Source organism: Amia ocellicauda, chromosome 17 (genome assembly GCF_036373705.1).
Source record: "Amia ocellicauda isolate fAmiCal2 chromosome 17, fAmiCal2.hap1, whole genome shotgun sequence".
Lineage (NCBI taxonomy): Eukaryota > Metazoa > Chordata > Actinopteri > Amiiformes > Amiidae > Amia > Amia ocellicauda.
This window is the reverse complement of record NC_089866.1, coordinates 9,023,470-9,048,090: the sequence shown is the minus strand read 5'-3', so window position 1 is coordinate 9,048,090 and position 24,621 is coordinate 9,023,470. Positions and strand designations below refer to the sequence as shown.

The 24,621-nt window shown below is 39.4% G+C and overlaps 1 protein-coding gene across 2 annotated transcripts in view; it reads left to right on the top strand.

Annotated features, from left to right (window-relative positions):
- The window catches only part of cpped1 (calcineurin-like phosphoesterase domain containing 1), a 255,753-nt gene that overhangs the window by 196,240 nt on the left and 34,892 nt on the right, over positions 1–24,621 (top strand). The window contains exons 1-2 of one of the 2 annotated variants that reach the window (XM_066690131.1): positions 11,963–12,139; positions 17,906–18,124. In XM_066690131.1, the coding sequence (XP_066546228.1) occupies positions 12,076–12,139; positions 17,906–18,124 (283 nt within the window). In that variant the 5' untranslated portion in view covers positions 11,963–12,075. Of the gene's footprint in view, positions 1–11,962; positions 12,140–17,905; positions 18,125–24,621 lie in introns of those variants that run through there. The other variant, XM_066690132.1, reaches the window with a different exon arrangement.

The following is a 24,621-nucleotide window of genomic DNA, read 5'->3' as shown; positions in this document are numbered from 1 at the left end:
AAATGAAAGATTATCTAGCAATATATACATTGATGGATATCTGTGTGTATTAGTATAATTAGTATATTGAATGCATAGCTTTTCCAGTAAAATGGGCTATAAGGTAAAACAACAATATTTGAGCTGCAAGGGGAGAGCGAGTCACCCTGCCCTGTGTATACACTAATGCAGTTACGATTTTTTGCAATCATTCGTGTACAGGAGTAATTATATTAAACACTAAGTTACAGTATGACACTACACAGGTTATCTTGTATTACTGTAACAAGTACATGAACTAAATGAATACATTCCTGAAAATTTGACATTGTTGCTTCAGTGTCCAGGCAACGAGATCTGTAAAAGTTCGTTTTTTCAATAAAGCAACTGTCGATATGTTGTATTAGCATTTGAGATTAATTATGCATACAAGCCAGATATCGCTTATTTGTGTAAGTACAATATACAGTAAGTCTTAAATTACACTGATAACTTTGAGATAAAAAACACTCCTACAGATATCGCCATCTGTACGGTGTAGGCTACATTAAACACAACATAAATCATATTGTGACATTTACTTAAAAATACTATGTTTTTGTATGATTATAACGTTTCTGTTAATTTATTATTTCTATCTCCATACTAATTTCTAATTGCACAATTAACTGACCATTGCAATGTTGACTGCAACAAGTGAAACACATTTCGCAACACGTAGCATAAAAAATGAGAAAAGTATATTCGTGCTCTAAAACGTCATATCATCCTTCGAAAAGCTGCCCATACATTTAAATTGTTATTGAAAACAACACAAACTATTGAATGACATTTATTGTACTATAAAGTTATACAAATGTGAATTCACATATGATTATAAACATATGATAATACATTTAAGTACTCGCACAGACTTGGGAAGCTGGTTAATTCTCATCTGGCTTTCTAAAGTCATTAAATTGTGCCTGACGTGTTCAAACCAATGAGAATCTATAGTCCAGAGTAGGTGGAGACCGTCTGTGATTCATTTCCATTGCAATAGGGATAGATGTGTGAAAGAGGGATGAGGGAGTTTTGTCGGAGGGAGGATGAAGTTGTCTAAGAAGGAAAAGGGAGCAAGGAGTTTTGGCATCGTCTACCGATAATCGACCCCAGACTCGTCCTGGATTAAGGGCTTCTGCTAAGAAATATCATAATTAAAAAAAAACATGACAAACTTAAAATAGCACATACACAAACACACAAAAACGTTATATGCCAACATTAACTAAGAACTAAGAACTTAAAATAGTCCCCTTACTGGTCTGAACGAACTCACAGCGCACTTCCAGAGGTAATATGTCTAGAGGGTAGGCCTACATAATAATGTGTGTGTGTGTATTGTTTTCATTGCTGTATTTTTACATTTAGATGCATTGAGGTAACGTTTATAGCTTAGAGCAACTAAAGTATTATTATTATTATTATTATTATTATTATTATTATTATTATTATTATTATTATTATTACAGTTTGTACTTCTCCCTTAAAAAAATAGATGGGATATGTAGAAAACAGATATGTATAAAATATCAATGTGAGATTTTCAGTCCAGTGCCATGTCTCTGTAAGCTGCTTTATATAAAAAACCTTTATAAGATAACATTATTATTATTATCAGTATTACACTTCACTTGCAATACGCAAAGAGCTCCCATACACAGAGTATATTAGCTATGAGTGTGAAGATGCCTGTAGAGAAAAAGGAATATTGAAATGAACACAGGTTACTCCTGTATATGAAGACCTTTTTACCTGAGTGAGCAGTATTCATTTTTGTATTTTTATTTTTTCCCGGGGAAACTATTAATCAGGCAACCTTTTGGCCCAGCCTTCTAAGCATTAGTATAAACAACAAGGACATTGCATCCACTTCACGTAATAACTTTTGATATAATGATTACTATGAAGCTTGCATTCACCACAGATGGTTGCAATTAAACCTTAATTTCCACGCATAAACAAAACTGAGTTTCCATGTAAGAGACTCGGTAATTGTATGTTAGGTTTTACAGAACGAAACCTTTTATTCAAAGATTCAGGAAAAAACACCCTTCTGAATCCTCCAGCTTTCTGCTATTGTCCGTGGACCAGCTGTAAAGGAAGAGGGTAAATATAAAACGAGACTACATTGTTCACTTTCAATTCATATCCGTCAAGTGTATAGCACTTCAGGAACTCCGGGTCTTATTTATAGAAACACATATACCCCCAAAATTGTGCCATGTATCTTTTTGTAAATGCTGTATTTCTCATTGATTTCCAAGCAGTTGTGTTAGTTTGGAATAGTACAATTTCTATTATTTATGTAGACGCCTTTATTGACTTAAATAATGCAGCTGTTTTAAACAGTCTATAAAAGAGCATTATAAACTCAGACAACTTCAACAGCGCTCCTAGGAACCGCAGAACAGACCATGAACGTAAAGCAGATAATTGCACACGTTTCCAAAACAGCTCTTAATTAATACCAACAGATGGTAATCAATACGTTAATTAAATTAATAATACAGCTATCATACTGACAATAAAGCCTACTGACCTGCGTTAACAGTTAACACTACCTGATAACATAAATATCAGGTAGATCATTTACGCTTGAATGTCATTGGACTGTCACCTCTCAGCAGAGTTCATAGAAGGAAGCAGCTTGAAAATGTCAATTTCTATCAATTAGACTTGCGTTCAGTTGTGAGTGCTCTTCCTTTTCAACTGAAGAGTGGGCGTTATGACAATTGGTGCCTCCCGTGCCGAGTCGTTTTCTTATCTGTCGCTGGGGATACACTCTAAAAAGCAAAGGTTCTTTAGCGGTTCTATTTAGAACCTTTGGGTTCTTTGTGAGTTTGTTTTAATTAAAGGGTTCGTTTAAGAACCGCGAGGTCCATCGTAAACACAATGGATCATTTAAGAACCCTTTTCATCATGATCGCGGTTGATTTAAGATCCATTAAAGGTTTAAGGATCCTTGTTTTCAAAGAACCTTGGTAAAATGTTCTAATAAGAACCTTTAAGTGTTCCTCCACAGTATCAACCCCAGGAACCCTAAAAGATACTTATTAGAACCTTTACTTCTTACAGTGTAGTTACTCCTGGCACTAACACTCTCTTTCTCACTCTCCCTGTCTCTTTCTCTCCCTGCTGTTAAGACAATTATCTCAGAAGGAAAATTGCTCCTTTTCCCAGGTAGTGTAGGCTTTTGCAATCTGAAGGCAACAAAGCAGGCATTATCGTCTCTCACATTCCCTGACAGACGCAGTGTTGGAAGGAACAGAACAAATATTGAAATATTGAAACATGAGATTTAAAAAGAAAAAACAAAGCAAAGAACGTCTGAACATTTTGTTCCGTTATACCATGTTATAACGAAACAGCAGAATACGGGCAAAAAGTGGAAGATTGAGGATTCCCATTTGCCAGGCTGCCTCCTCAGCTGATCTAAGAGACAACTCTCTCTCCCTCCGGCAGCGACTCCCTCCCTTTACCGGTTCTCGGATGGCCCATATCCTGTGTGCAGTGCATATGTCTTTCCCCTTGTGAAGTGTGCATCATGTTATTTGCAAAGTGTTGGCTGTGGGCTACAATTACTATGAAGGGCAGTAAAACGTCCCATGCAGTGTGCATCAGTGTGAAAAAGAAAATAACTAGGCCATTTAAAATACAGTGGCAATGCAGATTTCAGGCTCCACAGTGCTTTTAGCTAGGGGATTAGAAAAAAATAGTATTACATTTTGTCCCCAAGGTTTCCTTCCATGAAAATAAATAACTTAAAAGCGGGCTTCAATTTGCCACTGTCATTCCTTCAGTTCCACCATTTTGAGGAGGCTGATAGTAACTATGTGTTCTAATGCCTCTGCAGTCACAACCTGTATTTGTAGCTGTCAGCCACATAAACCTGACTGCTCAACAAAAGGCACTGAGGGAAATGTAGACTGCTTAAATAAAGAAATTATTTTTTATTATTATTAAGGTTTCACAGACTTGGTGGTGTTGGTTTAAATAACACATAAGGAGTTATTTTTTACTAGTAAATTACATTGTCATATTTGCAAATACACCCGAAGACCTGCAACTTCAAATTCAAGATGTGAGCATGAAAACGGGAGTAAAATTGAACCTGACTAAACCCAAAGTCATGTTTAACAGCTTTGTTAAATGTAAGAAAATTGAAGTAGAAGTATTGAAGTTATGTCTACCTTGGACAACAAATCAGTGCAGACAGAGATATAATGGAAGAAATCAAAAAGAAGAGTACACATGGAATGGAGTGCACTTGGAAGAAGCAACACACTGTTGAATGGAAATCTACCCAAATCTACCTATTTCCCTGAAGAGAGAAGTATTTGGTCAATGCATACTACTAGTGCTCACTTCAGGCTGTGAAACTAGACAGAGATCTTACAGAAACTGTGGGTAACACAAAGAAGCATGGATAGATGTATGCTTGTAATAATTCATCCGAGAACAAAACAAAATATGTGACATCATTGAAAAAGTGAAAATGTTACAATGGCAATGGGCCGGACACATTGCACAAACAGATCAAAGATGGACAAAGGACTCAATTGAATCGATACCAAGAGCTGAAATACAATGACATAAGAGATAAGAGATAGGAAGATGACATCTTAAACTTTGCAGGTGTGACATGGAAAAGAGAAGGTGTAGATAGGAGCAAGTGCAAATATCTTGGGGGTGGGGGTGGGGGGGACTTCATTCAGCAGTGGATCGATTTGGGTTATCGATATGATAATATGTATGTATATAAATACATTTAATAAGAAATTGCCTATCCTAAGTGTAATCTATCATTGTGATTATATAACTTCTCAATTACAGAACACCATCTTATATCTTAAATGCGGTCTAGAAACTTGGCTGGCATTATTTATCATCCTACCAGGGTAGTCATTTGAACTTTGATTACTCCACACAGATGCACACTCCAACGTTTTAAGCATAATTCTTTAATTGGTAAAACACCTAATTAACTTCAGAGAGCAAGGATCCTCTGCCTATTACACCACACAGCTGAGATCAAAAGTATTTATAGTACTGGCTCTTCCCAGCATCTTGGCTGTTGTCAGTGATCTCTTTCATCTGTAAAGGGATGTTGAATGGAAAGAAGTGATAGAGGATGAGTGGTTCTGGCATTCTCTGTGAAGAAACCTTCTTTACTCAATGAAGCTCAGAGTCTTGAATTTGGAAAGAGAGTTTATTACGGGTTAACACGGGGGAGCATCAGTGGAAGTTCCCTGATATTCTCAAAGTTTTACACCAAGCAAGTTATATTTATACAATCTGGTAATGCTTCCTCTATGTCAGATTCGCTCCAATGGGATGGTCTAGGCAGGCGGTATTCATACAAGATCATGTACATGGTCAAAAGTTCATAAGTTTAGACATTGCAACATACATTGGGACCTAACGTCCCCTTTGCCCTACTTAGACAACTTGTTATTGTTAGTTTGGGTTTTAGCTAGTACAGTAGAATGTATATTTGGTTAGTCAAAAAATACAGACTGAACAGCACTTCTTCAGTTCCCCCTCATGGATATTTTGAGCAGAGCAAGAATTAGCCATACAAAAATGTGGTATCAGTATTTCATCACCCATTTCCCCTCCCTTTTGAAAGGTCAGGTCCCGAGTGCTGCGTGTTCAGCTCCCATCTGGATTGCACTGAACTCTTTCAGGGTGTTCCAGGTGTGTGTGCGGCAGGCTGTAGCTTCTGCTTTCTTAACCCTGTCTCTATCTCCCCGACCTCTCGGCACCGTGCTAATTTCTATTGGTGCTGCTGGGACATTTGGAATTACTAAGGGATCAGTTAGATCTGGGTATAATTTATTTACCCTTTTATCATTTTCATTATACAGCGGCAGCGCAGTATTACTGAAGCTGCATCCTCCATATCTCTCACATTCATATTCCCCTGCTTTCCTATCTAGATCCCAATCGGGATCCTCGCCAACTATTCCTGCTCCTAACGCTACTGCACAGTGCATCCCTACCGCTGACATCCTTCTCATATTACCCTGCTTTTCACTCGCCTCTTTAAGTACATTTCCCAAATTTGACACAGTCTGATTGTGGTTTGTCACTTGTTCCTGTTTCTCACGTTCAAGGTGTCCAGTCTCTAGTTTAAGATTATCTACCTCTTCTCAAAGCATTTTAATTTGTTTAATCAACATTTCCTCAGAAGAGATCAGTTTCTATTCTTATTTCTTCAAATAATCAGGGGGTAGGATTGTCCTTTTCTTTTTGAATCAAGTCCCCACATGGTCTTTTCTGTTCCAGGATGAAAAGGTTCAGGTCCCTCAGTCTCTCAGTAGGACATTCCCTTCAGACCTGGAATAAGTCTGGTTGCTCTCCTCTGAACTGCCTCTAGAGCAGCGATATCTTTCTTGAAGTGTGGAGCCCAGAACTGTCCACAGTATCCAGATGAGCTCTAACCAGTGCATTGTACAGTCTGAACATCACTGCCCTTGTTCTCAATTCTACACTTTTGACAATATACCCCAACATCCTGTTTGCCTTTTTTATTGCTTCCCCAAATTGTTTGGATGGAGAAAGTGAGGAGTCCACATAGACTCCTAGTTCTTTCTCATGCGTTACTTCATCTAGTTCTATTCCTCCCATAGTGTAATTATAGTGGACATTTTTGAATTTCATCTCCCAGGTGTCGGCCCACAAATTAATATTATCCAAGTCCCTTTGAATAGCCTGTGCTGCCGAGATTGTATCTGCTGAGCCACCTATTTTAGTATCATCGGCAAATTTGACAAGTTTGCTAACTATCCCAGAGTCCAGATCATTAATATAGATTAGAAAAAGCAAATTAATCATTAATGTTCTGTTCGTCTATTCCTGGACATCACCACCATCCTGTTGGAATTAACAGGGTTAGATTATTTATCTATTTTACCATAATATTGTATTACTTGAGTCCAATGATTCCACCATCCCCCTGGTTTGGGAGTTTCGCAGCCTCTGCAAGGTCTTTAACAGATGTATGTCTTAAAGGGTTTCTGATCATCACATACTGCTTAAAACATGCACTTCACTTCCCAGGATCACTGTATGGACATTGTTACAGTATTTCTTCCTGGACAGTCCTAATTTAGTGTTGTCCAAGAAAAAAGTAATGCAGTGAAGTAGTGCTGTACAAGACACAGCAATTAGAGTTGCTAAAGTGTTACAACACATGCTTGAACAGGCCGAAGGATTCTGTGCTGGGAAGATAATTGAAAAGCAATCATTTGTTTTGGCTTTTTGGCCTTTGAAATGCTGCTCAGTTCCTTGTTCAGATGACAGTTCTACAAATTTTTGATCATCGGATGGAATTTAGGGTTGTCAGGGGCAACAGATCAATTGGACTTCTTACACCCTTCAGTAGGAGCCACTTAAGCGTAACCATGGAAATCACTGTGACACACAGACATTGCTGTGACAGTCAGGTGTGTAAACTAGCGTCAACAATCTGCTTATGAGAAAGATGCAAACTACCAATACTCTGATGTCCATCTCAATACCAGGCATTTCACTTCCATATCTGCAGTTTTCCTGAAGTACAATAGCCAGGCAATGAGAAAATGCAGAACCGTAATAGCTTTGGATACCCTTACTTAAAACCAGGAGCTAGTTCTACTTATAAAAATGACCTGCATTCATATTTTATACAGCTTCAGCTCATGCTGGCAACATAAGAGGATTTTCTAATGCAATGTCTACACCGACCCACAGCCACATCTTAAACAAAGCCTGAGACACAAAACATAACCTAAATCTTTCACCTTGAACGTGCTTCACAGTCCAATAATCATACACATTCTATTTCTATGCTAGTGTTGCCATACTTTGACATCAGGGCAAACAAGGAACACTCACGTTGGGCTGGTATGATTTCCCCCTGAAGATCACTGTACATCTTCACTCCAGTGAGTCTGGTAATGAATACCGAATCAACCCCTCTCCCAGTGGAATGCTTATATAGAGAAAAACACACTGCAGCTATCCATCATAGAGCTGGGATCCTGGCTAATATTTACCGGACGCTGACTAAAGGTTTTGACCATTCCGTTTTCATAAGGCTGGCATTCTCATCATTCGGCATAAGCTTTTTCCTATTGAGAAGGTTACACATCTCAAGTGCCGCAGTTTGACTTTCTAAAACATTGTTACAGTCTTCTGAGAGCATCTGGTTTTCCCCTGCCAAGGGGATGGTGTGACGGATCTCATTGTGCCAGCCGGTCACCTGATTCCAACCCCATCTGAGCCGGTGGAATTCCATTAAATTTTATAATAAACCGAAGCTCATTTCCTGGTCCCTGAGTGTCGCACTGACATTCTGTCACTTTTTTGATTTGTGTCGGTTTCCGTGTCTTCAGATTTACATAAAATTGCTGTATTCCTGTAATAAGGGTAAGGTCGCAGGCTCTTTTCCTTAGCCTTCATTAGAAAACCGTTACCTCGGGTCTGAAAAAAAAAAACATTTTGATGACAAAAACTGTTTGGAAACTGTGTGTTCTTTACAACAAACGAGCAAGAAGAAAACAATATTAACTAAATAGCAGATGAAGATGAAGTTATATACTTATGAATCTTATGGTCTTGGGCTCATCATTTTGGTTTTACTAAACATTTGAATAAAAGTGGCAAACACCCACACTTGATTATATTCTGGCCTGCTGGAGAGGCTTGTTTGCTATTTCACATTAAACATATTTCACCTCATTCAGGAAATGTGATTAAAATAGCACTTTAGCACAAAAATCCATGTAACCACACAGATACGGCAGTTCCTCAATTCAAATGTGTTGCATTGAAGTCAATAGCAATTTATGTCACAATCCTTCACAGCTTCCTTTTTATAAACATTCAGTGCCGTTGAAATATCAGCTTTCCTCTTCGCTGTAACACCAGGCTAAATCAAGTTTCTGTATGTTTCTTTTTATTTTGTGTGCTGTCAGACTGGGAAAGGTATCCAGTATCCCAAGGAGAAGAAGCCCCACAAACGCTCCCAGCCCATATGGAAGATATTAGCTGAATACAGTGTGTTCCAATGAGGTGACATCTCTCATTCTTGACCTAGTTAATCTGTTCTTCATTCCAGGTGTGTCCCCTACTGTGAGAGTGGGAAGTGGGGAGATACATCACTGGAACACCAAAATAACAGATTTACACACGATTTTGGCTGCCGTCCTCGAAAAAGCAGAATTGTGTGAAGTCCTTATGAAAACCTGTAAGCATGGTTGAGATATACCTGTAATACATACAAAAGGATATGAATAGAAGGTTTTTATTTTTCTTTCTTATTTTCTTTTTGGTTATTGTTTTTATTCTCCCAACAAGCAGTCCTATTTCCTCCACTTGCAGCTTGTAACAATTGTTACAATGTTAATGTTTCAGATAGGGAGTTGTCAGGCAGAAAAACCACCCCTGAATTGGCTTTTTTTTTTTTTTTTACTGCAATTCATTGTAAAATCTATTTTTTGTAATGTTTAACCATGAGTAACACATATGTCTACAATGAGCCTGGGACTCTCTATGTAAAATATGTGTTAGTAATTAAACCCTACAGCCAAGCAGGTGTGTGTGTAGATAAAATGCTACACATTAGGAGCCAGTCTACACTGCTCCAGAAACCTTTTTTTTGTAACCTCTTGGCCCACCTCACTGAGAATTTTTCATGTTTATTTATGCAGGAGTGCTGGCAACCCTCATTATCTTGATGTATATCTCAAGACAGAAACAGCAGGGACAGGGAACAGATTGCTCCAGGTACAGGGTCCCAGTTTTAGCTTAATGAACCTTTGCCCAAGTCTGTTTCAATTTCGAGAGGCATAAGGCTAGGGCACTGACTACAGATGGGTAGGCGGCTTCGTGGAATGGAAAATGACTGAGTGCAAAAGAGAGAGAGAAGCAGAGCTGCATCTCACAACATGGCAAGTGAAAAGTGACGGAAAACTTTCCAACCTGACAAAGTTTGGTGGCGGTAGTAACCCCTTGGTAGGAGCAGGTGGTGTACCATATTTGTGTTTCATAAATAAATCCCTTTTGTCATGTTAGCAGCCATGTCTGCTATATACATACATCACCTGGGCTGCAGACAGATTCCAGGGAAGAATGTGTTTTCACTTCAGCACAAGTGCTTCATACTGAATTTTTCAATGGTGCCCCTCTGGCCTGTGCTATAAATATTTAGGGCAAACATTAACTAATCCCAATGGGTGGAATTAATATTGCTTTAATTTTCTGCTTATTTTCTATTTCTAATGAGGCTTTTCAACTGTTGTGTGTAGACTGATCGCTGTGGCTTGCAGACTGATTTTTATGTCAATTCATGCAGTGCAGCCAGTTTTGTGTGTTGCCAAAGTTTCTTTCCCTGCAGCTCTTACAGGACGAGAGAGGACTGCAAAATGAAGTTCCCCCTTTCTGAAAGTTAACTGGATCATTCAGTTGCAGACACATGGGAATAACAACACTTTAAAGTGACAACGGCGTTTTGTGGGTTATTATTCTCTCCATTACTGATACATAATGAAAGTTAGTTCTTTTTTTTTCTTTTTCTTTGTTTTTAAGTTAATAAGAACCAAGTACTAAATATTTGAAATTACATGTCATGTTTAAGTGGAGTTTGGAGGCGTAATTACTTATTCGGTCTCCGTAGAGGCCAAATGTACAGAGCTCTTCTTTAAATATATACGTAGGCCTACTTGCAGAAAGTATAACCAGCAATTTTAAGATCAGCACTAGCACAAAAGGTTTTAATACACTGTACCTGGGAATGTGCAAGCTTTCAGTAAAGGAACTCAAAGAAGTTTATGTGGGGAAAGTATCAAGTTTCCTTTTGGAAATGGAAACATGTTTTATACACATTTGGCTAATCTATTTAAAGGCATATTAAAACTGGGCTATAAAACTGGAATATGTCCATAGTCCATACATGAACATTTAAAAAATATATACCCTAAATAATATTCAAAATGTACCCTCTAATTGCTCCCATAATAATAATAATAATAATAATAATAATAATAATAATAATAATAGTATAGATTTATATTATGTATTACAATTTCAGGTCTATTTATCCAGTGAAGGTTTATTTGCAATAAAAGAATCTAATAATCAAAAATCAAATTAGATGATGTGCGTATCTCTTTACACCTGAAACAGGCACAGCGTGGTAATGACATTGATCTGTCCTTAAAACACCCAGTACTACATTCACTGGTGCTTGAATATATATATATATATATATATATATATATATATATATATATATATATATATATATATATATATATATTTGTTGCCTGTTTTTTCTTTTGCGTTTTTAATTGCGGATAAATAAATCGAAGAACATTCATTTCAACCTGTTAATTTTCTAACACTTCTGGCCAAATGATTGTCACAGAACCTAGTAGATGGGATAAATAAGACCCGAGCACAATTAAACACATACAGAAGTCAGAGCAAGTCTCTTACAATTTGACTAAAGTGACAAGATTCAGTGGTAGTTTCAGGGCGGACACTGCCTTATTTGTAAGAATATATTACAAAATAACTGAAGTGAGCTAAACGGATAAGCTTCACTTTTGACAAAACACATATAGACACTTGAACGCAAAGAGCGTTGAGACTAGAAATAATGGTGTTCTATTACACTAGTCATAACACCCATTCAGAAAATAAAATAAAACACACATAACGAATTGTATTTCTATTTTGCTACAACAAATATTACAATGAAATGGGTGCATTTGTCCTGTAATCACTGAAACCCGCCGCTTCTACTCCAATTTGATTGGTCGCGTCCGTGCAGCGCAGATCCCCGCAGTACCGGCGGGACTGGAGGAATTCTGCAGATCTGCGCAGACGTGCGGAAATCTGCGCTGCAAGGGCGCGCCTGCAATTGTGCAGACAGAAAACATCGACTACCGGTATCATCGATCATCTCCCCAGCGCTACTAGGAAGTGAACTGTCCAGCTGCAGGACCGGGGCATAACACATACGACCGTTGACATAACAGAGATTTGTTCAATATTAACTTAAACGTCATGGCGGCAGACGAGGATATGTTTATCAGAGCCAAACACCGGACTTACATGGGATTTTCACAAGGTAGACAGACATGTTGTCGTGTGTAAACCTGGCTGCAGCACAGCAGACTGCTCTCCTCCGCGCAGCCCAGACACTGCAACTTCTCCAGTCTTTCTTGAATTATTAAACGTATTCGACCTTCACTGCTTGTTCCTGTAAATGATCGATATTGTGCAATCGTAATACGTATTGTTTGCGCTTGTGCAATAACTTATGTTTCGTTTTTTGACTTGGCATCCCAGAATACTATTATTCTATACTATACTATTACTATTATTATTATTATAGATTTTTTTATTTAACACATTTGGCACCGCCATCTTTACAACAAACGATCTGGTATTGGGGAAATATGTTGTAGTGTGAAAAAAATCAAATATGTGGCTTGGAAAGCGCTGTGTCTGGGGTCGTCACTCATTCCTACGCGAATGCAGTGAATCATTATTACATTACACGTGTGTATTTTAAAAATATCAACATATACGTGGGATAGGGTCTATTTCAGGCATTCGTCTCTTCATTCTAGTACTTGTAAATTACGTAGGGAGTTGGGCTATCTTGGGTGCTTCCCACGCCTAGATTTGCGGTGTGTAAAGGATGAGTAAGAGGAGAGCTACTACTCTGACTCCTCCACGCCGCCCCGCATGAGTCACCTTTGCAAACATTGTACGTGCTCGTTCGCGGTAGCTTTGATTAATTGTACGTGCTCGTTCGCGGTAGCTTTGATTAATTGTATGCGCTCGTTCACTGTAGCTTTGATTAATTAGTGGACATTTATAACAATTGCCAACTTCCTGTGAATTCATGTCAGACGTCGACTTGAGAATGGGCAAGTGAGAACTGGATCATTAATTGTTATTTATTTAAGCTTAATGAAGTGGAAAAGTATATATTATTTCGTACTTTGCTTTATTTCGGCTGTCAGCTTAATTTCCATTTACAATGAGTCAGACACTCATCACAGACTCGCTATGCAGTGTTGGTTATGTCTCTGCTGGGGTCACCAGTAGGATTTTCAGGGTCTCCCAACACCTCTCCTAATCGACCTTCCAATCAATGGGAATTTTGATTTTCTTCAGCCTACAAAACCGGTCTGCATAAAGTTGCATTCTGCCCTTTCGTAATTAATTGACCTCATGTTATACTATCTCTTTCTGGTATCAAATCAGGCCAGAGTTTACGCTAGACTTTTTTTTCTAGAATTCCAGCCATACAGAACAACTACCAGACATATGTTTTAAAGCCATATAATAACCTGCATTTAAACAGCAATAAAACACAAACGCAATGATCCAACAAATGTATTTTATTTAAAGTAGTCAGCAGAATGAAATCTTCTCAAACTTTGCGAACTGAGCATATAGGCTACAACAATACAATAAAACAAATAGCCTTACAGCCCCTCACACAATTGCCATCCTCACCACCCTGTCACCCTCTCCTCAGCACGGCGGCTCTTCTCAGGCTGTCATCCTGTTCTGCAGACTCAGGGATTGTGCTGCAGTCTTCCCAGCTTTGCCCAGTTGGGATAGATTCAGTCACATGACCAAACACTCAGTAATGTTTTACTGTATGTCTTGGCAACATATCTTATAGGTCACACAATATTAGGCTATTTAATATGCTATTAATCTATTTATTTATTTATTTATTTATTTATTTATTTGGCATATTTCCCACCGGCCAATTTGGCCGTTGATATTTTAATCTGGAGGACAACTACATGTAAACCCTGGTCTAGGCATATACAGTCCATTAAACCAGTGGTCTTCAAGCTGGTCCTGGAGTACTCCCTGCCCTGTTTTTGTTCCAATCTTAGTCTTAATTACTTAATTGAATGGTATATTGCTTTGTTAGGTCAATTATGGTTCAATTAAGCAATTAAGACCTCAGTTGGAGCAAAAACCAGCAGGGCAGGGGGTACTGCAGGACCGGTTTGAAAACCACTGCACGCATTAAAGTGTTGATCTCCACCGCTGATCCAAAAGAAGTTCAGGATCTTTTGGGTTTTCATTGCATGTGAGTTTTCAGTTGAACTCATTGTTGGCTTTAGTCAAGTTTACTGTAACCAATTTTAGCCTTTGTGAGATGCCAATACATCATCACACTTGGACATCTGTCAAGCCAAGGTTGACATCTATCGCTTCAATCCAGTGCTGGTCTTTGCTTCTCATGGGTGTGGTCTAGTTTGTTTTTTAAGTCTAATTAAATCACCATCACAGCTCTGTATGAAAGGGATAGTAAGCAAATACTAGGCTACAAGGCTGAATTGCACTGGATTGAGAAATGCAGACAGGTACCTTGAACTCATGGCCATTTTGAGTAATTAAACCCAACAGTTGCATCAATTTGGTAGTTGAAAGATTTAGGATAAAATAAGCAGAAAACCGCTCTCTAAGACCAGTGTTTGCCACACCTGGACTAGAATGATAGAAGTTGTGTATTGCTATGTGGAACCTCAGACAGGTATTTTACAGTGTAAGTTGGATAGTTTATAGTTTTCACCTCCGCCATGCTTGCTTCTCTTTGTATTGCTCTTTTCCGCAAAGGCCCAGTTGAGTCGGATCTCAACTTTTCAAATATTGTAAACACTTGCATAACAAAATGTATATATTTTGCAATGGATCTTTTGGGTTGTTGTTTACTTGCAAAATAAAAGTGATACCAGCCCCAAGACAGTGTGCTGTCAACACTTGATTTAAAAAGAGACAAAGAAAGAAAAACAAACCAGTAATAAACAAAACTATTAAGAGAGAAACTTTTCATTATATTCAAGTGCAACTTTAAACATCTATCATCACATTTGTAGAAAGGTATTTCAAAAATGGGTGTCTGAAATTATTTCCCTTTCAAGTCTTTTCCTACCAAGAATGGCTGATGAAGATGTCTTGTTAAAAGGGTGTTTGTATTTTTTTTTCCCTCAGGTTATTTGTTTGTGCATTTATTTTAAAGTAAAAAAACTGTTAACCTGAATTATCTCCAGGTTTGTTTGAAAATACCACCTGAATACCATCTGTCAGCTGAGAAATCGCTCTTATTGGGCTCTGAAGCAGTTCAGACATTGTAGACTCATTTTACTTACCTTCAGCTGTCTTGGGATATTTGGCCATGTGTTCAAATAATGCTTTCATGTTGCCTGTAAATAGTCTACACAGACTCTCTGGAGCTGGAATTATTTGTATTATTGTTGTTATTTATTTGGCTGACACCTTGCCCAAGGCCTTAAGACCTACGTGACTTCAGTGTAGTAACATTATTATTGTATGTATGTAAACAATGCCCTCACATTCATGGCATGCATTTCTGTATCTGCTTTAATTTGACAAAACTAAACAGTGTCAACTCCGTAGGGACAATTAGGGGTTTACAGATAAAAAACACTCACCTGGGGATGGCATAGTATATTGTTTCAATCCTAGAAGGTGCTTTGATATAAAACAGTCCTTTTGTTCTTCTTAGCCAGGTGTGTTGATCAGGAGCATGCTGTTGAAAGCTAGCCTGGGACCTGTCTTCAAGTCCAGCAATACATGAGAATCAGCCTTAAATTTAGAATAAAAAGCAGCAAATGGGCTTAATAAGAGGATACACTTATTGTGCTGTTGTTCTGCAGCTCAGTTCTTGTATTGCTGTGTCTTCTATTATTTTGTCTTCCACCTTATGGCTTTGTGAATTACAGCTGGAGTCCACAAGATGTAGCCTAACCTCTGTACTGTGTAACTTTTTAAAGTGTTTTTTATTGAAAGGGATTAAAATCAAATCAAATGATGGTAAAGCACTTGGATGTCGTAGCAGCAGTGCAGTATTCTGGTAGTGATGTAAGGCTCTATACATAAATGTGCTAGGAAAGGGCCCTGGGCGTTCTCTCCGAATCGGCTGTTGAGCAGGTGAATTTCATTTACATATACTAACACTAGTCTGGAGAGAAATCTCTGCAGTTCTCAGCAATGTTTCAGGCCCTTAAGCCAGAGAACAGGAAAGGAATGTAGATCACTGTCTTAAAAGAAATCTCAATTAATATCTTTATAAATAATTGATTTGTTTGGAGCTTTTAAAACACTTTCTTTCCCCCCTCCCCCAGGCATTTGTTAAGTAACAGGCCCTCTCCAAACCTAGCCCAGAAGTGCTACCACAAAACTACACAATGTAAGCAGACCTGTCCCACGACTACTGCGCTCTGCTTTCTTTATGCCATAACAGATGTGGCTGGCGTTGCTGTAATTTTTTCTTTCTTTCTTGCATTTAGTTGGATCTCTTTGGGGAGCATCCCTTTAAGTAAATAAACGTAAACATAAATACATGCGATTAAGGAGATCTGGAAGTGATCTGCATGTGAGGCATTGGGGGTTGCTGAGGGGGTTGGTTTCTTTTGTATCCTTGGTAAATTTAATCACGGATCGCTCAGCCTGGAATTAAAAAATTGTATATTTCTTTCTAATTTATATGTTGACAGAGAATATTTTATGGAATAAGGGGCACACATCTTTAATTCCTATTTAGACATATGGGTGGAAAGTGCATTGTTTACAGTGTTGTTTGGGCCAAGCAAGCTTTACTGTCACCAGGTTTAAGGAAATAGACAAAAAACTTGGTACATTTATGCAGTAAGAACATTGACTGTAAAAATTGTTTGCACAATTCCAGTGTTGTTTTTCCAGTGACGTAGAGAAAAGGATATTTACATTTTCATTTACATGTATTTTGTGCTACTTAATGAATACAAGAACATTCCTGAGCCCCTTGGCTTGGAGCAGGACCTGTATTAATTTTTATATGGTGAGCTCACAGATTAGATTTAACCTATAAAGATGCAGAGAGATAAGGAAAGCTGTTAGACCAGACAAATTACATTTTACGAAGGACATAGGCGGTGCCAGGATATCTTTTCATAAGGAAGAAATCTTCATTTTTTTTTTATTACCATCCAAGCAGAAAGACATTTTTCTTGTATTAACAAAGGTGATAATTGCAAAGTCAAGAACTTGTTAGGGAATTCCCAGCAGCACATTTTTTCCCCTTTCCCCCTACCCAAGGTTTTTCTGTTCAACTTTTGAAATTACCATTAGTCCATTTTAGAGCCGAATGCATCAACTCATGTTAAACATTTAAGAAAGATGAGCTGTGACTCTGGGGAACGGCAAGATTGTCCACAGCGCATGGCCTCTTGTGCAGAGATGAGCAAGTCATACTTCATCTGCCCTCATCTTCGCAAGTCCAGACAGAGAAACTTTGACAGGGAGCAGCTGCCCATTAAGCAAATACAATTTTTTAAAAACTGCAGAGCTGCGAAGAATGGTTTTGCTGTTCCGTCAATTTTGCATGCCTCAGCTGACCTCCACTATTATTATTGTTATTATTATTATTATTATTTATTTATTAGCATATGCCCTTGTCCAGGGAGACTTACAAAATATCAGAGCAATAGTCTTAAACTTTCTTGTTTCAGCTGTGTATTGAGACTTAATATTTGACTACCATGTATCAACAAAATATCCCAGAAAGTATATCTGGTGTCCAGTAAAAAAGGAAGAGAGAATTTTATCTGGGTGATAATTTTTTTGTTTTGTAGACTCCTTCCAAAGTTGGGTTTGTGTACAGTAGCACTCTGAGGTCAGGAATGCCAGAAGTCTTGTTTAGATTTTGCTAAATTAGGTAGTTAAGCTCAGGTGGAATGAAAATCTGAAGATGGGTTGGACCCCGCCTGATGTAGAAGGAAGAATCTGGATCATTGGTGTAGCCAAAGGAAAACCACAAACATTTTTTTCCTTTTTCTTTTTTCCTTCTCTGCAGAGGAGCAGGGAGAGTGGAAGGGACCCTTCTACTTCATTCAGGCTGCAGACCCTCAGCTCGGGCTCATGAAGGCCTGGACTGTGGGAGACAATGACAATGGTGGTGACGAGTGGGGGGAGGAGGTCCGACTGACGCAGCAGGCGGTGCAGGCGGTCAACAAACTGAAACCCAGGCCTCGCTTCATGGTGATCTGCGGGGACCTCATACACGCCATGCCCGGTAAGTTGCGCTTCACCTGTATCTCCCACTCACTATGGCACTCACTACGCCTGAATTGCTAGCTGTGCACCTCCATACAGGTGTTTGTTCCAATTTAAAGTATAATCCCAAAATACACTGAAAAAATATGTCAGGATAAGTGATACTTTAGGTAAGTAGTGCCCTGCTCTGATCCTGGATGGCCACAGTTGACCAGGCTCTGTAAGTCGTCAGCATCTGGAAAAAGCAAAAGCAATTAATTGATTTAGTTAAGCAAACCAATGGAGTAATTAAGTGCTCAGCTGCAACAAAATGAGAGAGCACTTGGACACGCGAAGATAGGAGTTGGGTGCCACTGCTTTAGTTGGCAGCTACAGCCTCCTATATATTGCAGCGTTTCTCCAGGTTCTCTGCAGTACCGTGAATACTGCAAAGCAGGTGCCAACATAATCTCGGCTCGGTTATTTTCTCTACCACAAAAAAAACACACGAAACATGCTTTCGCTGGCCTCCACGATCATGTGGGGGCATCAACATTTAATTCCAAATGACAAAATTAGTCATCCTGCAGACTCTTCAATCCAAAGTGACTTGAAAAAAAAAAAAAGACATGGGGATGAATTTTGCATTAACAGTTTATGCTGTGGAGTCGCTTAAATGGGACTACTGTTTTAAATCTTGCCTGACAGATGCAGCACAAGAGAGGTTAAGTGCCTTGGTCAGGGTTACGCACTGTGAGCTAGAGGCAGAGTCAGGGCTTGAACCACGACCCAGCTGGTCCACATGCTTTTATCCTGTGCAACATTACCACTTCAGCTGCCTTAAACTGCAATAAGTCTTATACTAAAACTTCCTGTGGCAGCTCACCTAGAGTTTCAAATGGCTGTATGGTTTGCCCAATTCCCTTTTCTCTGCCGAATTTCCATAAACCTTTATAAGAACTGCCCACAAAACCAGAGTTCCTACTGGTTTCCGGGCATTTCCAGTTGAGCTCCTAGTAGTTTAGTATTATGGTCTTGTTTGAATGTAGCAGCAGAGGTAAATGAGAACTTCCTGCTGCCCTCAATTTTCTCTACCTGTCTGGCTGTGCCGATAAGAGAGGCTCAAAAGCATCAAAGGTACTGAAAGCAGGTGAGTGAAACCAGTGGGCTGTCTGATAGGTATTAGGCCACCCAGCATCACCATGGCAACCGGTCTATTCCCCAGCCCCGGGTTGCCGTGGAAACCACCTGGCCTAGCCGCACACCCCCCTCTCCCCTGCGCGGTGAGTACCTTTTTGGGGGGTACTGACCTTCACAGGAATGTGGGCCAAACTCTAGTGATTAACGCCACAGAATTGTTTTTAAGACCTACTGGGCTAATTTGTAGAAGACGGGTTTAATAGTGCAATAAACCAGCCGTGCAATTGGTGCTCCTGTCAGGTCACAGAGTCGCTCTGAATGTAAATTTCAAAAATGGATATCAAAACCATTTATGGGAAAGAACATACTTGAGGCTGAGCATAGGGGAGTGTACTGTTTTATATATATATATATATATATATTATATGATTGTATATTGTATTTAGTAAAAGGATAAAAAACTAAAATATTTTTTCAGGTTAAACCTTTTATTCATACCCAGAGCTACCCACCTTTCCCTAGACATAAGAGATGAGATCTGCTATTTCTTCAAGCTTGTATCTTCTTTGCCTCTTATCTCAGAAGATCTCCCAAATGAAATGTATGGTATTATTTTTTTTTATTATTATCATTCTAATTTTTCTCTAACATGCCTCAAACACTGGTCTTCCGTGACAAAGCACATCTCACATAATCAGAGGACCCCAGCTTTCCGTGTAGCCTCCCCCTTGTGCCAATCTACAAATCACATGGCCTTTAGCCTGGCTCCTATATGTGGTGTGTGATTAGGCAGCATGAAAGACCTTAAAGGAAAACAAACAAAAAAACACTCCAGTGCTTTCTCCGACTCCGTCTTCTGCCAATTAATATTCTTCCCTGTACAGCTTGATGCCTCTCCTACGAAGGCGAGAAAGGCGACCCAAATTGATTTCTCCACGACATCAATAGAGGTTTTACTTAGAGGAACAGAGGGGAATTACACGGCAAAATCTGTCAGGTTTAAACAAAAGCCCGGAGTGTGTGGACAGTAGGGTAATGGGAAACCTGAGAGACTGTTATCAGTTCCGACATCTCATTAAATCTCTTCGCAGTGGAGTGGATGGGCAGAGGAGGTATAAATAGGGCCGCAGATGGAGAGAACGAAGTTACACCTCCATCTCTGCGGTCTGAGCATCCAGGGAGAGGAGGCCTGTCGGAGCGAAAGAAAACCGTCAGATATGCATTGATTGTGCTTCGGGAAAGGGCAGGCAAAATGAGAGCAGCAGGTAGTGACAGAAAACAAACTAATTTGCTTTATGGGAGTAGGTACATAAGTTCGTTTTTTTCCGAGGTGCACATAAAGCTGTCACACGGATCCACAGCGTAATTTACTTCCTATTTGACAACCAGTTCATATATATCCTTCTGGTCTTTTTTGTGGCAAGCGCAATACGTTTTAAAACAGCAGGGCTTTGCAAACATACAAGAATCTCTGAAGTTACACTGAGTGTTTGAACAGGAAGGTATGAATACACTACAAACGATCCAGGGAAGTAAAACAGCTACAGTAATTGAACTGGAGTGCTGCAATGCGATACACCAGCAGAAAACATGAAGTATAACTAAGAATTTAACAACTCTGTAATGGGTGAATGATGTCCCTGATAATAAAGCATAGGTTGCAAAGCAGAGAGAGATCATAATTGGCCGCAGATCAAAGGTCAAAGATTGGGCAGTGATTAGAACTTGGAGGCTGTACTTATAATCACTATCTAGATCACAAGTTGTAGTTTTGCAAGTAATTATGACACGAGGTGCTCTGCAGTCAAAAGATCATATTCTGCCCACAGTTTAATAGGAAAAATAACAATTTTAATAGAAAATAACTATCAAGTAACTTCTCGATCTGCACTTATTTTGTCATGGTTGAACTTTGACGGCACCTGCAGATTTCTCCTCTAACAGACCCAAAAATTCCAGCAACGGACGAGAAAAATAAATATATACTCCATAAAACATTTCAGTAGCACATACTTTTATTAAAATCTAAAAATAGAGGACTGTAAAACCCTTTTTACATGGTACAAGAGATTAGAAAATGGATGCGCTTAATCCTTGAAAAGATGTGTGAAGTGGGGAGATTTCGAATGTAGCCGCGTTCCAAGAAGGGAGATTTTAATGTCAGCGCGTGTGTTAATGCGGCTTGTACACAGGTGCCTATGGGAGGACAGATGGAGAGGGGCCCCCTCCCTCCATCGCCAGAGTGTGCCAGCCCAGCACAGTAACCTATTTCAGTGTGCAGCTAGGAAAGCAGGAGGGACGCGGTTCTAGGCTAATCCAGTAAGAATAAGTGAAGATCCTTCTGCACAGGTAGGGGTGGGAACAGATTTCATATTTTCATTCCACTAGATTGACAGTGTGCTACACAGGTTTAAATACATATTTATTTAAGTACACAATGTCCACTTATATCTCCCCCTTTTTTCATGCCAACTTGTATTCTCCAACTACTGACCTGGCCTGACAGATAAGACTCCTGTGCTGCTTCAAGAGGGATGAGAGAGCGGACATCTTCCCACACGTGTTGTTCACCCTAGAATGCCCTCTGTCAGTCAGTCACACCAATTTGATGCAAAGGGAACAGCTCACACCCTGACCCTGGTGTGCAGCACGCTAAATATCCCCTCAGTTGCCACTCCTGGGAACTCCAAGACACAGGCAGCCATGGCAGTGTCTGTACTACAAACCAGCTCATCCCACCTATAGCACAATACCCTGCACTCCCACGGACAGCTTTTACTGAAGGAGGTCAAAGTAATCTGGCGGAAAACCTTGTGAGATGTTTATCCAGCAGGAAGAATAAAATTCCTTGGTGGAATATGATCCAGGTGACACACTCGCAGTAACTTGCATGTTTCACTCCAGTCAGATTTGATCAGGGTAGCTTGCGGCCTATATGCTAATTCACTTGCCAGCGGGGGATAGAAAAAAAAAAAAAAAAAACAACAAGCCGTGAACAAAGTGAAATAAATACGTAAGTGCATTTGGTATCTGTATTCCCCATTACCAGTGTTACCAGCTGTCTTGACAAGATAAAGTCAACAATATGAAGCTCTTTTCAAGCAGTCCACAGCACACGTCTAGGAAGGCCGAAGTGATCTGTGCTCAGTCAGAGATGAGGGGTCCCTTACCTTGTTAAGTTGTTTTTAAGCTGCGAGTGGCTTACCCTAGCGACACAATTAAACTGCGTTGTCTTGTTGCGGCAGTTGATTAGTTCTGTGTCCCTTGCTTATACTTTTTTTTGTTTGTTTTTTTCCCCTGATGTGGACAGATGGTTCTTCATTTTTCTTCGCTTTCTGCTGACATTATCTGTCTGGTTTTGAGAGATTTAATTTGCTTCCGAGTTGTTCGCTGATGTTGTTAATATGCCATCAATTTGACTGTCCCCCACTCGTCCTGGAGAGAGAACGACTCTCGCTGTATGCGCAGCAGGTAAACAAGGAAGAGAAATGGTGGATAACGCAGCAGTGCCAATCTGAAGATGAAAGCAGTGCAAGTGGCAGGGAGTGAAGTGACATTGATAGCAATCCCAGAACAAAGATACAAATTTAGATTATTTATTTTTTGCTTGCTTGTTTGTTTGCTTTTTTATTATTTAAAATGAAAAAAAAATGCATAACAGTAGAAACAGTAAGTCGCTGGAATAACAATTTTGCTTCATTGGTTTGAGTGAAATCTAGTATTTTAAAATTTGTTTAGTAATCTAACCTTCAATGTATTACTCATATATACATTAAATCACGATGATTTCAAGATTCCAAGGGGTGTCTTGTCTGTGCTCATAGACCACAACTGTCACCAAATTTCAGATTCCCTTTGTTGATTTCCTATTAACAGTCACTCACACAACAACATTGAAAGCAGTTCCACTATTTCTTTTTTGTTGTTGTTACTAAGACTCACAAGCTCATCATCTTATTCATCTGCTAAATATGTCCTTGTACTGTTGTGTCTCAAACGTGCCCTGAGGCTGCCTGCCATAGACCTGCCCAAGGGCAGAAACACTCAGAAGCAATGGAAAACAGGGCTGCACTTCAATAAGCCAGCGCAGTGGCGTCGAAGGCAGTGAACGTTCGAGCACAGTGGACAAAAGCACGATTTAGAAGAACAGCAAAACAAAAACAAGTGCATACATAATTGAAGCAGCAGCCTTTAAAAACAATGAAAGGGCTCTGAGATTTCTACCACCACATTTTGCGCGTATTAATATGCTGTGCGAGAACTGCAATTATGAAATCCTGCTCGCTACACAGATCCCCAGGTGAGGTGTTGGGGTTGCCAATGTGAGCAGTGCTGTGTTTCTGAGGAGGTGTGATCTGTGCACAGAGGCGCTCAGTGCTAATGGCCTCATGGCTCCTCACACTCCACAAGAGCTCTTTTGTCATCTATGATAACTTTAATACCAAAACAAGTTAATGCTTACATTCTGCTACTTATCCTTCTCTCACCTACCGTCTCCAAATAGCGCCTGTGATTTACGGACATTAAACGAGTTGCATTAATGATGCAAAAAAAGAACCAAGAGGTTGTGAGAATGTCTATTTTTTGTTTGTTGCTGAAACATAAAGGCCTTCTGATGAGCTCAGTTGTGTGTGTGGAGGGGGGGGTCTGGCTTTGCATTTATTGATGTGTTGTTGTGGTTGTTTTTAGTGTATTCTCTGGGATAAGCCCACTAACGTGCTGTATCTTGTTTTCAAAGCAGGCAGCACACAGAACAGCATTGGACAAGTAATTCCTAATCATACATCTCGTAAACATGGATTACTTACATGAACAGTCTTGTACAGTCTTTTCTAGGGACTGTAAAAATCAATACAATTAGTCCAGAATTTCCAGTGATCTTGCAGATCCCAGCACATACACAGTGTGAACAGATTTAAAATATATTCTTGGATGTTGCCTGCCTGCTTCTTTCAGATCTATTTGTCTAATGGCTATTAGATTCAACTAGCAGGAACTTCAAGTAAGTGAGTCCATGCAAAAAAATACTACTGTAAACGATTTGAAATCCTTTGACAATGGTGGGAGCAGTATCAGCTGTTCGCCTAATTCACCGAGCTGCACAACTGAACATCCAAGTTACTGCTCTGAGCCCTTGTTTTCCTCTAAGCGTCTGAACAGAAAGCCCCCCCCGTCTCTCCTAATCAAGGCCTATATTGAAGATGACTTGTAATATGAAACCTGTAACAGCTGTTCTAAATTTGCATCCATATAGCATCTACGCCGCAATTGTAATTTCAGGATTTGCAGGGAACATCAACACCCAGCGATGCAACAGATTGACAGAAACATGCATCTTTTTTCGCAATGGTACAGAATGGAAGGAGAGAGTTGTATAATAATGCAAAAAAATAAAAA